The sequence below is a fragment of the Lontra canadensis genome, unplaced genomic scaffold (assembly GCF_010015895.1).
Source record: "Lontra canadensis isolate GAN:19392208 unplaced genomic scaffold, GSC_riverotter_1.0 scaffold42, whole genome shotgun sequence".
In the NCBI taxonomy this organism is placed as follows: domain Eukaryota; kingdom Metazoa; phylum Chordata; class Mammalia; order Carnivora; family Mustelidae; genus Lontra; species Lontra canadensis.
Window position 1 is genome coordinate 2,736,894 of NW_022631036.1, and position 14,264 is coordinate 2,751,157.

General features: G+C 38.5%; 1 protein-coding gene across 1 annotated transcript in view; it reads left to right on the forward strand.

The window, feature by feature from the left end:
• The first annotated feature begins 1,595 nt into the window (after positions 1–1,595).
• Positions 1,596–14,264, forward strand: part of NEMF (nuclear export mediator factor) — a 50,476-nt gene continuing 37,807 nt past the window's right edge. Inside the window, exons 1-5 of the mRNA XM_032871173.1 lie at positions 1,596–1,734; positions 2,566–2,634; positions 2,776–2,878; positions 5,722–5,847; positions 13,997–14,145. Coding sequence (XP_032727064.1) covers positions 1,676–1,734; positions 2,566–2,634; positions 2,776–2,878; positions 5,722–5,847; positions 13,997–14,145 — 506 coding nt within the window. The 5' untranslated portion in view covers positions 1,596–1,675. The remainder of the gene's footprint in view (positions 1,735–2,565; positions 2,635–2,775; positions 2,879–5,721; positions 5,848–13,996; positions 14,146–14,264) is intronic.

Below are 14,264 nucleotides of genomic sequence, written 5' to 3' on the forward strand. Positions count from 1 at the left end.
AACGTCTGAGTTGTTTGATAGGCAGAGGGACCCCTATAACTTAAATCAGTGTTCTACTCCTATCTTATTGGTCCAGTGCCCCAAGGTGGGAGTTTTGGTATGAATACTTCAGATTTTGTTTTGAAGAAACATCCGAGTGTTGTCCCTTTCAATGTGGAGCTTTACTCGGGTGCTTTGATGCAATATACTTAAGCAATCTTTCGGGAATGGCTTCAGAGCCAACGTAATAACCTTCGTATTTTTTAGGCACAGCGGGACCTCTCATATTTGCACTTCGGACCACAGACTACTTGGCTCCCACTTTCCTGACTCTCCAAATGGTTTATTTTACATTTTGAGCTATTCTGCGGTTTACTGTGTCCTACGATGCAGTAATGAATGCTGTGTGCCCTTTGTCCCATAGCAGTCCCCCCGCCAGCACCTATACAATTCCCTCTTTCTTCCGAAATGGCAAGCGCGTCCGTTCAAGGTAGAGTCGCCTTCTGCTGGTGGGAATTCTGACGACAGCAGCCGGCAGACTGGAGAATCCTCCCAAGCCCAGGATCCTCGCCGGACGCGGTGGCGCGCGCCTGTAGTCCCAGCTACTCGGGAGGCTGAGGCAGGAGGATCGCTTGAGCCCAGGAGTTCTGGGCTGTAGTGCGCTATGCCGATCGGGTGTCCGCACTAAGTTCGGCATCAATATGGTGACCTCCCGGGAGCGGGGGACCACCAGGTTGCCTAAGGAGGGGTGAACCGGCCCAGGTCGGAAACGGAGCAGGTCAAAACTCCCGTGCTGATCAGTAGTGGGATCGCGCCTGTGAATAGCCACTGCACTCCAGCCTGGGCAACATAGCGAGACCCCGTCTCTTTTGAGTTCTCACCTTAAAGTATCCTTTCTTCTCATGTATCTACCGAGCACAGCGAACAGTGGTTTCTTACATTTTCTTACGGTTTTCCTACTACCCTGTGAATCCCCCATAGCGGGGTGATCTCTTATTCTGTCTTATTATCTAGCGAAATACCTGAATACTCAGGTTGCCTAGCGTGTATGGAGTTGGTATTGCATACCAGATACTACGCTGAGGCAAGGGGATGCCAAGACCTAGGTTAAATGAGAACCCCACAATTCATCTCAAAATACTCCAGAGAGCAGAGCCCATCAAAATAGGAACTCCTTTTTGAACGTTGCTTCACCTTTATCATTGAGGGTAATTGTAAGGCGACTGAAACAGTTCCGCTTCGTTACATTTCAAAAATTCTACTGGTCCAGGTAACCAAATGGAAAGGGGCTGTTGCTCCGACATACCGAACCCTACCGCCCATCTAGGGGAAATCCTCCCAGTACGCTCCTCATAAATTTCTATCACCAGCAGGGGTCACTAGGGAGACTCGCTTGAGTCCCGAAACAGAAGGGAGAAAGGTAGCCGAACTAGTCCGTCAGCCTTCCAGGAAGAAGTGCAGTTTCAAGAGAATAGTTTGGATTTATTTCGAATTGTTTCGGTATAACGAAAAGCCAGCTGATGGCGATTCGATAATCCAAATCTTCGGAGGAGTGACGCAAACACCTTCGCTTCAAGGAATATTGGGTCTTCTGCGCGGCCGTAGATTTCGGCCGAGTGCGCCTGCGCATAAGAGTAGCGGCGTTGAGTCAGGCAGTCAGTGGAGAAAACTGCGGTAGCGACCCTCGGACCTCGCCATGAAGACTCGCTTTAGCACCGTTGACCTCCGCGCGATACTCGCGGAGCTGAATGCCAGGTACTGGGCGATAGGTGACCAGGCTCGTGCGAGGAATGCAGAAGGCAGAGGCCAGTGCTCCAACGTGGAAGAAAGACCAGTCTGATGTTGTTTCCCCTTAATCCTTTAGTGCTGACTTCTGCGGACTTGGCTAGGCCTGGGTGGGCGAGCGCGTGACATCTTTCCCGTGGCCTTCAGGACACCGGGGGGACCCCAGCATCCGCATGCCCCACACCCCACTCTCACGGGTTGCTTGTCTCACCAGGTCTTGTGTCAGGCTTTGGCGGGGCCCTCGCCGATCTCTCGCCTTGTTGGCCTCAGTTGCCCTGGTCTGGCAGCAAACATTAAGTAAAACAAGAGTCACCGGGTGAAAGCCAGAATGCCCCAGGAGTCTTTTGCCCCAGGGGTTTCCAGAGTGGAGGCCTGATTAGACGCTTCTCCTTACTCCTGAAAGAGGGAATGTCGGCGTCCTAGCTGCAAGTAACAGATTCTAGTCTGGTTTCTATTCCGCTGTGTGAGTTTTGTCATTTTTCCAGGGTTTCATTTACCTTTTTTTTCTTTTGTAATAAAGTGGATTAGATCGTACTATATTTCCTTTAAAATATTGGGTCATTTCAAGGACGCAGGGCATTGCCTGGTTTTCTTAGGGCTGGCATACCGCTTTTGTTCATAAAAAGTTACGGTTAAGTTTTGGACCGAATGCCTGGGACCTTCAGACTCTGCTCCCTGGTTGACTCCATATCCTTAGAGTTGAAGATCCCCTCTTTCCAAGGCTCTGCTTCTGCCTGCCGCTTTAATTTCTGTGAAGTTCTATATTTCAAATGTTGTTACATGTTTCCTTTCTCTTTGCAGCTTAATAGGAATGAGAGTAAACAATGTTTATGATGTGGATAATAAGACCTATCTTATTCGTCTTCAAAAGTAAGAGCATTTTACAGGCTTGTTTTATCTTTGGTAATTAAATATGAGATTATTAATTTTTTTACTTGCACTTTTAGTCTTTTTTACTGAGTTAATATTGACAAATGCCCTAAAGAGAAATTTAACTTTTTTCTTTTACAGACCAGACTTCAAAGCTACACTTTTACTTGAATCTGGCATACGAATTCACACAACAGAATTTGAGTGGCCTAAGAATATGATGCCATCTAGTTTTGCCATGAAGGTAAACTTTACGTTATACTTGAAGCTAAATTATAAGGCCCTGAGATTGGTCACTAACGATTTAAGTTTTGAAACGTTTGGTTTTCCTTTACTATTGTGAATAAAGTAGAGATAGAGTAGAGTAGTTGATAGATAACTGGGATAAACAAAGTAGCTGTTTATTGACTTTTTCCTGTTACTCTTCACACCCCATTGTGGTCCAAATCTTTCTGTTCCCACAGTCACTATTCTAATTTGAGCTTTCATAACATTCCCTTAAAGTCCTTTAGTTACAGTCTACTTCTTGCTATGAAAACAGTTGTGTCAGACCAGGGTTAACTTTTCTAAAACCTCCTTTTCATCAGTTTTTCACCTTTTTGTGATTCCCTAATTTCTGAGCTTATATCCTATGTATATCCTCTAATTCTTGGCTTTCTATGATATGCCTTACCTCCCCTTTCCTAGTTTTCTGCGGCTCACTTTTGAGCTACCAATCTGTATTTTGTTGGAATACTCAATGACATTAGTATGTTACCAATCATATCTTTTTACTTTTCACTTTTCTCTTTGCTTTTGTTTTTTATTAAAATTGAGATTCTGCATTTGTGGACGTGTTACCTATCCATTTGTTGACATAACAGATATACTGAAAGATTATGTGGTACAGAGGAAGGACATTAGAATCAAATATACCTAACTTAGAGTTAATGATTTTGCCGCTAAATAATTTTATAACCCAGAAAAGGTACTTAACCTCTTGAAACTTAGTTTCTTTAAATGTAAAATGTGGATAATACCTCCCTCATGGGATTATTGGTGAGGATTAATTGAAGTAACATGTAAAGCACCTAACACAATGCCTGACACATATTAGGGCTCCATATGTATTAATTTCCTTCTTCCTCTCCCTCTCCTCCTCACTTTCCTTCAGAAATTTATTTGTTTTGGCATTGTGTTATTTCATTAGAGGCTTTACAGAGAAGAATCTTATCCCCAGCAACTTAGAATCTGTTTTGGATTACAAGTTAGGTAAGTGTTTCCCAAATCACAAGGCCTGTCACAAAATTATCAAAACTTAAAAGTTTAATATACTTAATAGTAACCCTAAATGGTTTTTTGGGAATTATCCCTAATGGTGGCACTTGGTATTTGTATAGCATTTTTCAAAGTAAATGAATAATGTATATTTTAAGTTGTTTAATATATCAGTGGATATGAAGAACAGTTATTTTAGTTTTACAGATGATGTAACAGATGATAAGATATATGATACTGGGATTGTGGGAAAATCCCCAAATTAGGCTATACCAATAGGAAGCCAAATACTCTAAAAAGAGTTAGAATTTTATGAGTTAGGTGGAGCAGACAGTGTTAAGCATGTTACAAATAATTTAATGCTACTGTTGTATGGCATAGTCATGCTCAGTTTGTGGTAAATCACAGTGATTGTTCCTCATTCTCATATTTGGGGATGCCAGTTAATGCTTTGTGGCACCGAGAGTTGTTTCCATCAAGCTAATAGGGAAATAAAATAAGCACTACATATGTACCATATGCCCATCTATACTCATGATAAATAATCTTCCCTTTTCTCCATTCCATGGTGTGGTTTTCAGTTCCTTTCAAGAATGCCTTTTATCTCCATTTTGACTTTATTTTTCTTGAATAAAAATACTACTGGGGGACTCTGGAAGGATTATGATTTTCCCCTGGGGATTTAAAAATAGCCCTATATGTAGGTCACTGTTTAAATCAAAATCATTATAGACCACTCGTAAGTCAGAACTGTTGAATATAGGAAGGCGAGATTGTTAGAAGTTTGAAAAGTCTTATTACATCTGCCTGAATATATTAGTACATAAAATGAGAATTTTAGTCAATTTGAACTATCAGGTCTGGGGAAGAAGTCTTGGTTATCAAAGAGTTGGCATTCTAAAATTGATTATATATATCTTTCTTTTGATTTTTTTTTTAAGGTGACTTTATATTAACGTCTCTGTAAAATTTGTCTTGAATTTAAGTCTTGAAAGCATTCTATCTTACTGGTCTTGACTAAAGGGTCTTTCTAATTCAAGAATTAGAAACAATTGGAAAATTTTGGGGGGCACTACAGAGTAGTCTTATTTCTGGTCTGTATTATACTTAAATATTTGTACTGAAGGATGGTACATAAAATCTAAAGCAGTAGGTGCTTACCAGGTAATTTGTGTTTGGGTTTAAAAATGTTAATTTTATTTTAATTGCTAATAAAAGAACATCATGACTTAGGGATAGGAAGAATGGGATTTGATAAGGAATGGGAGTTAATACATTTGGATTTGAGCTAAGTTGATCAAAACCTTTGGAGACGGTACCAGAAAAAATCTGTCTGGGTTGGATTAATAAATTTTTGGGAATAGAAGGTAATTGGTTGTATGTAGAGGACTAACTTATAGAATACCAATAAGCTCATGGTTCAGAATTTGTATTTGAAGTAGAAGATTAGTGGAAACCACTAATTAATTTTGAACACAAAGGAAATTGGGGATACTTAAAAGATGGGACTAGAAAGGGCCTTAAAAGGTTATAGTTTTGAGTGAGGACATCAGGGAAAGAAAAAGGGATTTAACAGTGGTATAAACAAAATAAATTTCTCTGTAGGTCTGTCATTGTCTTCTTAAAAAAGTATAAAATACTGTTTCAGAGTTAGTGGGGTCGTCTGAAATAAAATATTTTTCCTTAGATTATCATCTACAAACTTTTGTTTACTACTTTTTAAATGTTATTACTGATGGTAATGAAAAGAGGAAACTTACTTACAAACCAGTATCAAACGATTAGAAATTGACTTCTGTATAAATGACTTTTTCTTCTGTTTTTCACTAGTGTCGAAAACATTTGAAGAGTCGGCGTTTGGTCAGTGCAAAACAACTTGGTGTGGATAGAATTGTAGACTTTCAATTTGGAAGTGATGAAGCTGCTTATCACTTAATCATTGAGCTCTATGATAGGGTAAGTTAAATTTGGGTAATGATAGCAAGGGTAATTGATCATTATATTGTTACTTATTTGTGTAATGCTATTGTACTGTAAAACATGGTCAGGGAATCTTCTTCCCCTTCCCTTACAGGCAACTGCAACTGCAGCCCATCTGAAGTTGATTTTTGTATGTGGTCTCAGGTAGTGGTCAATTAAAATTTGTATGATACCATCTTTTAAAAATTTTTTTAAAAACTTTTTTGTTTGGAAATGACTATAGATTCACAGGAAGTTGCAAAGATAGGTCAGTGTCCCTCCGTTGCTACATTTTACATAATTAGAATACAGTATCAAAATCAGGACTAGTGTGCATCTAGTTCTGTGTATTTTACCACCTTTGTAGATACATGTAACCACCACTGTAGTCAAGATACAGAATTTTCCATTACCACGGAGATCTTGGTGATACCCCTTTATGGTAATATCCACCCACCCTACTTCCTCCCACCATCCCTACCTCCTGACAACTACCAATCTGTTCTGTCTCTGTAATTTTGTCATTATATTGGGCCCTCGACAATGAGGTCAGTTTCAGAACCTTGCTTGAGAGGACATATCAGATACTCTTAAACAGGAGTTGTTAAACTGCCTGTGTCCCCTTTTTATAAAGCTCGTGAGCTTAAGAATGGCTTTTATGTTTTAAAAGGGCTCTTAAAAAATAGAAAAGAAGATGCAATTGAGACCATATGTAGCCACAAATGCTAAAATGTTTACTATCTTGCCTTTTACAGAGTTAGCTTTTTTTGGTATCTTGACCCCCCCCCGCTCTCATATATTGACTCACATCAATCAAGCCAGTATTGCTTAGACAAATGCCAAAATATATCAGGGAACCAAATTAGTATTTGTGAGACTTAATTTAATCTAGAAGCAGATGCTTCTATGAATATAGAGTGCCAACCTGTGATCTAGGATGATCAGAATTAATCACACAGGACTAAATAAGCTGGAGAGAATCTAATTGTGGTTAATTTTTTTTTCAGAATATTGTTAGTGTTATTTTTGTGATGAGTGTCTTATTGTACTATATGATAAAGCCCTTTGTCTTTCTCTTGATCTTTAGTAGTTCATACTTCTACAAATTGAAGGATCTATTCCTTATATGGTAATTTGCTGTCATTGGGGTTATATTTTATATGGAATAGTAGTGTCCACAAAGCTCTCCTGAGAAACTGGTTTTGTACCTTTTTTGTGGCATGTAAGGTCCTAGCTTATTGTGAGGAAGATCATATCCATGTAGGTTTGAGTAACTTTAAAGAGAAATTTACCTATGTTTATAGGTATACCACAGACATAGTGAGTAGTGGAGGTTTTTTTGTTTCTTTGTTTTTCTGTTTTGGTTGGTTTCATAAGCTTTGAATTATAACCAAGTACTAACTTTTAAATCTCTGGGATAACAAACTTTTGAAAATAAAATCCCAAATTTTTTATCAATTCTCCAGGCAGCAATAATTATTACGGCTTTAGTAACTGCTTCTTACCTTGTGGCTCTAGATTTGCTGACTGTAAGGAGATTTGTATATGTTAATTAACATTTCTTGCTGTACCTATATAAATAAATCAGGTCAAGATGCAATGAGTGTAGCTTATGTGTGTGTGTATTTGTCATCAATAATTTTGGATGTTATGATCATGAGAGGGGACTGTAAAAAAAAAAAGTATCCATTTGTCTCTTTGAAAAGAGACAAAAAGGACAAAATGTCATTTTAGTATCCTACTGAGTGCTGTCTGGTAGGCATTCCTGGGGATTATCTTTTTCCTTAAGGATGTATAGCTTTAATTTGGTATTTTCTATTGGTTAGGTTTTTTTTTAAATGATTCTATAAAGGTAGATTTTAACTTGTAGCAAACTGATAGCAGTACAAATATTTCTTGCATCATAGCAATGAAAATAATTGCATCCAGTAGAGATTCAAATTGTATCTATCCAGAGAAAAGATATCCCCAAAGGTTGGTCTATCTTACTGCCTTGAATTGGCAATCTTACACAATCATTCTCTTAGTTACTCTAAATATTTCACTTATTTCATTTCTCTTACAACCAGTTTTACCATCTAGTTGGTTCAATTGTTAATTAAATACTCTTTTTACAGTTATAAAAATAGTTCATTGTCTTGTGTCATCCATTGTTCCTAATGAAATCAGTGTCAGCTCTTTAGAAGGTAACCTGGCCTTTTTATCTGGATGCTTTAAAATTTTTTCTCTTCATGTTCAGTTTTCAGTTTTGCTGTGGTGTGCCTAGTTGAGTTTTTATTTGAAACTATCTTTTGGGGATTCATAGCACTTCTAGAAATGAGTTGATGTTTTTCATCAGTTTTGGGAAATTCAGCCATATTTTCTTTGACCTGTTTTCCATCACTAATTTTATTGCTATCGGACAAGAATCATTTAGAATTGCTTTGTGTGTCTGTTTTTAGTTTCTGTTGTTTCTTTTTATTTTAATTACATTGTGTTGTCTCTTCACATGTCTGGTTATTGTATTGTGTTGCAGGCATTGAGTAGGAAAAACAGTAGTTGCATTGTGAGATCTGGAATGATGTTCTCTTCCTCTAGAGAAGATAATTGCTTTTTACAAGTAGCTAAAGACACAAATAATACCAGATTACCTCACTCCAGTTAATTGAATTGATTAGAAGCTGGGCCTGGAGAAGCTGGTATATTTCCGATTCATCTCTTCCCCTGAGATGCAGCCTTTATGACTCACTATTCAGAGTTGGATTTACAGGGTATCCTCCCTCCCCAACTCATCTTTCACTTGGACTCTGAACTCCAGTTTTTATTCCCCTTAGTTGTCCTATAAGTTTGTCAAAACTTATGCTCAGCTTCTCAGCCTATCAGCTACTTCTTAACAGTTAAGACAAATGATCCTAGGGGAAAATTAGCCCCAAGAGTGGGACTTAACCTTTCTGAGTTTTCTTCCCCTAGGATTTGGTCCTGTAAATGTTTACTGTCTTGGTTGCATTTTTTATTTCTTCTTTTTTTTAAGATTTTATTTATTTATTTGACAGAGAGACAGCGAGAGAGGGAACACAAGCAGAGAGAGTGAGTGAGGGAGAGGCAGGCTTTCCGTGGAGATGGGAGCCTGATGCGGGGGCTCGATCCCAGAACCCTGGGATCATGCCCTGAGCCGAAGGCAGCCGCTTTATATATTTTGTCCAGCTTTTCTATTTCTCAGTAGGACAGTGGTTGGAATTAACCTAGTCTACCATTTAAATTAAACATGTTCTTACAAGTAGTATATGAAAACATTTTCCAGAATATAGAGAAGTACATAGAATTAAAGTGGAGGGCCTTATCATTCCTAGCCCAGACCATTTCCTCATCCCAAGGTAACCACTGTTGTGTTTGGTCTCCTATTTATGGTCTCTTTCCCTCTCCCCACCACCACACAAAAAAATTTTTTTTCATTTGGTGGGGGAAAATCTCTAGAATGTAACTAATGGCAGGCATGCTTGGGCTTTGGTCTCTCTAAGTGACCAATCATATACCAGGTACGGGTCTTTGCAGGTTTTTTTTTTTTTTTTTTCTTTTTCAGTTTGTTTTTTTGTTTAAGATTTATTTATTTGAGAGAGAGAGAGAATGAACATGTGGGCAGGAGTTGGGGTGATGGCGGGGAGGGGCAAGGGAGACAGAATCCCAAGCAGACCCCTTGCTGAGCAGAGCCAGCCACAGGGCTGATCTCATGATCTTGAGATCAAGACCTGAGCTGGAGTCAAGAGTCAGACACTTAACTGACTGAGCCACCCAGGCGCCCCTTTTCTTTTTCAATTTAATTTAGACTTTAATGATGCATAAAAATTCTTTCTATACAATGACTTTGTGTAATCTTTACTGTAATTTTAAAAAATCTAAACAACCTTTTTATTTTGTAATAATTTTAGATTTATAGAAAAGTTGAAAAGGTAATACAGGAAGTTATCATATGCCCTTCATGTAGTTTTTCTTAACATTAACATCTTACGTAATCATAGTCCATGTGTCAAAACCAAGAAATTAACATTGATGCATTGCTGTTAATTAAACTGTATATTCTTTTCAGATTTTACCAGTTTTTCTAGTACATGTCCTTTTTCTATTCTGGGACTCAATCCCGAATACCCCATTGCATTTAGGGCCTTTATATTTTGAAGGGTTTGAGCAATTGGCATGCATACTGCTACGTTTCAGAGGTCCAGTTATTGATGAGTTGGAAATAGAAAATAAGGATTTTGTACATGGGAGTATGTGCTTGGGAATTTTCACTAGTCACTGTGGTATCTAAGAGAGGTAGGTTGGTTGGTGGTTACAGTAAATCTTGAAGATTGCTCTTTCCTCAAACCAAGGTTTGATCTCCCAGCCTTCATGTCTGGAATTTTGATGCATGGTTTATCTAGAGTTGATCAGACCTTGGGTAAAGAGGTGATTACTACTCAGATTCATTTAAGAAAGCTTATTCATTTATAACAAAGTTTCAGTAAGAAAGACTCTGGAGAAAGTAAGTTAAGATCAGAAAGTAGTTTATTGAGTTTATCAGAGTCAAGCACAGTATTTCCCAAAGTATGTTTCTTAGATACCACCTGACATAGCTAATAGGTGTACCTAGAAATATGGATCCCTTAGCCATTAAAATTTGAGGACCTTTGATAATAAAGTAAGATATAATTTTTTTTTAACTCTAGGACTTATCAGTGCCTTTGATATAATAATGTGATGTGTATATCCCCTAGAGAAGGATTTGTTAACTTAAAATTTCCAACTAATTTGATCACAGAATTTTTTTAGAGGGGGGGAACCATCTTACAGAAGAGTTTTGGGAAACCTTGATTTAAGGAAAAAAAAACACTTCCAGGGAAGTAACTGCCTTGGGATCTGTCAGATGGTCTTGGTAACTGCACGTTTTGATTCAACAAACATTTATTAAGTACCTTCTCTGTAGCAGGCTTTATGGCTGGGCCTGTTTTTCAAGTTGTATATTCCTGAATTAGACACTGTATGGCCATTTTCCAAGCTCCCAACTTTTCCTTCTTCAGTTAACTTTTATGTTAAGTTAAATGCATGAATGCTTTGAAGTCAGAACTTTCAGGAGTAGGTATTACTCTTTCAACACCTAGTAACTTCTGGTTAATCAAGGTTAATGGTGGTCCCATCTGTTGATGCCACTAATCTTGCAGCCTGTCTTCCCCAACGTGAGACTCGAGCTACTCTTACTATCTTCTCTGACCAACTTCAAATTAGTTGCTAAAGCATTTGTGATTCCCTACATGGATGCTTCTTTGTATTTTTTTTTTTAAGATTTTATTTATTTATTTGACAGAGGCACAGGGAGAGAGAGAACAGAAGCAGAGGAAGTGGGAGAAGCAGGCTTCCTGCTGAGCAGGGAGCCTGATGCAGGGCTTGATCCCAGGACTCTGGGATCATGACCTGAGCTGAAGGCAGACACTTAATGACTGAGACACCCAGGCACCCCAGGTATTTTAACTCTATGACAACCCGTGTCTTTGCTGCCTATAATAAATTTGGAAGGCTGTATTCTTTGGGGAGTTTTATTTTCATTAAGTTTCTCCCTTCTTCGCCTGGGTGGCTGAGTCGGTTAAGCACTTGACTCTTGGTTTAGGCTGGGGTCATGGTTTTGAGGTTGTGGGATTGAGCTCCGTGTCTGGCTCTGTGCTTAGTGCAGAGTCTGCTTCAGATTCTCTCTACCTCTCCCTCACCTGCACTCTCTCTCTCAAATAAATAAAATCTTAAAAAAAAGTTTCCGGGGTGCCTGGGTGGCTCAGTGGGTTAATAAACCTCTGCCTTTGGCTCAGGTCATGATCCCAGGGTCCTGGGATTGAGCCCCCCACATCGGGCTCTCTGCTCAACAGGGAGCCTGCTTCCCCCTCTCTCTCTGCCTGCCTCTCTGCTGCTTGTCATCTATGTCTGTCAGATAAATAAATAAAATCTTAAAAAAAAAGTTTCCCCATTATTTTATTGAAAAGATTATGTAACAATATTAAATTTTAAAAAGTCTTTTTAATCTTTTAAATTTTCATTTTCCCATATATTTGCTTTCCACTTCCTAGGATACAGAGGTGTTTTTTTTTGTCTTGTTATTTTTTACTTAATCTAGATTATAAACATTCCTCTACTTTTTCAAGACATAGTTTTCATAAGTTAACAGCTTTTAAATAGTTTGTTATGTTGATATATCATAATTCAGCAATTTCCCTAATTTTTACCTTTAGGCCATTGCTAGTTTTTTCTGTTGTAAATAAACTTCAATAAGTATCTTTAAGCATGTAGCTTTTGGTTTTATTGAGTTATTATTACATTAGGCTACATTATAAGTGTGTAATTACTTGGATAGAGGTTACAACTATCTTTAGTCATTTTGCCTCATAACTATTGCTATCAGAAAAATATCTCTTCACTTAGCTCTGAAATACCTGTTCTGAATTGTTCTGAGTAAGATACAGTATTTGTAGACCTGCCTCATACAAGGTCAGCAGTTAGTTCAACTGGTGGTCATCAAGGTGTTAATTGACTACAGGTTTCCCCTACTGTCCAAAAGTGGAGACATTCTTGTGAAACCTTTTCTAAGCTGAAATAGTGTAAAGCAAAGACACAGTTGCCATCAATTTACGTGGAAAAAATTTTGAGCATTCCCAGACCCAAAAAATAACTTCTCTTAGGCTTTTCTTTTTTTCTTAAGACAATTTTTAAAAATTATTTTTATTAACATATAATGTATTATTTGCCCCAGGGGTACAGGTCTGTGAATCGTCAGGCTTACACATTTCACAGCACTCACCATAGCACATTCCCTCCCCAGTGTCCATAACCCAGCCACCCTATTCCCTCACCCCCACCCCCCAGCAACCCTCAGTTTGTTTTAGGAGATTAAGAGTCTCCTATGGTTAAGACTATTTTTTTAAATGATTTTATTTATTTATTTGAGAGAGAAATAGCGAGAGAGAGCATGAGCTGGGAGGGAGGGAGAAGCAGGCTCCCTGATGTGGGGCTCAGTCCGAGGACCCTGCAGTCATGATCTGAGCTGAAGGCAGACACTTAACTGACTGAGCCACCTAGGCACCCCAGGCTCTTCTGATTTAAGTTGTGTCTTTTTATTTATTTTATTTTATTTTTTTAAAGATTTTGTTTATTCATTTGACAGACAGAGATCACAAGTAGGCAGAGTCAGGCAGAGAGAGAGAGGAGGAAGCAGGCTCCCCTCGGAGCAGAGAGCCCGATGTGGGGCTTGATCCCAGGACACTGGGATCATGACCTGAGCCGAAGGCAGAGGCTTTAACCCACTGAGCCACCCAGGTGCCCCGATTTAAGTTGTGTCTTACTAATACTTGCACAAAATAAGTAGAGATAAAGCACAGATAGTTCAAAGCTTTGATCACTTGATGCGGAGATGCTGAGGGTAATTCTGTGGAATCAGTGGTACCACCTTTTACTGCTTGGGGTATGTGCTGACTCTATAACAGATCACTGCAAAACACACTGAGTGCTTTTTTTTTTTTTTTTTTTTTGCCTTTTTTTCATAAAAGTGAAAATCCTTTTCGGATTTCTTTTGGTTAGTGAAAACGGATACTAATGTAGGTCTTTTATAAGAAAGCCAATTTCAAAAACTGGGAGTAACTCTGTTGTGCTTCTAATAGTGACTTCTGTAGAACCATCAGACAATGAGTTTAAAGGTGCTGTGCATTCCTTCAGTATGTTTCAAACTTGGGGTACTTTATTTGCTCATCTTACTTCACAGTCTGTGCTGTGCAAATGTAAAAGAGCAGTGTTTAAATGTGACTTAAATGTTTTTTGCTTGTAACTTCATTTCTGTAGCTTTGATTAAGTTTTTAAGAGACTGCATTTTTTTCTCACTTTTTTTAAAAAGGATTTTATTTATTTATTTGAGACAGAAAGATACAGAGAGAGAGAGAGAGCATCAGCAAGGGGAAATGCAGAGGGAGAGGGAGAAGCAGACTCCCTGCTGAGCCAGGAGCCTGATGTGGGGCTGGATCCCAGGACGCTGGGATCATGACCTGAGCTGAAGGCAGATGCTTAACCAACTGAGCCACCCAGGCGCCCTTTTTACTCATTTTTTACGAAGTTTTAAGAATGATTTGGGAAAAGCAGTAAATTATATTTTATTCTATTACAGGGAAACATTGTTCTTACAGATTATGAGTACCTAATTTTGAATATCCTGAGATTTCGAACTGATGAGTCAGATGATGTTAAATTTGCTGTTCGTGAACGCTATCCAGTTGATCATGCTAGAGCTGCTGAGCCTTTGCTTACCTTGGAAAGGTAACCTGTTTTATTTAAGCTCATTTCATAATGTATTAGAAGGTAAAATAGGTCATAGGTCAGAATATGAATGAACTGTCAACATCAGAAAAAATATTTTGTTTACTTGCATACAGTAA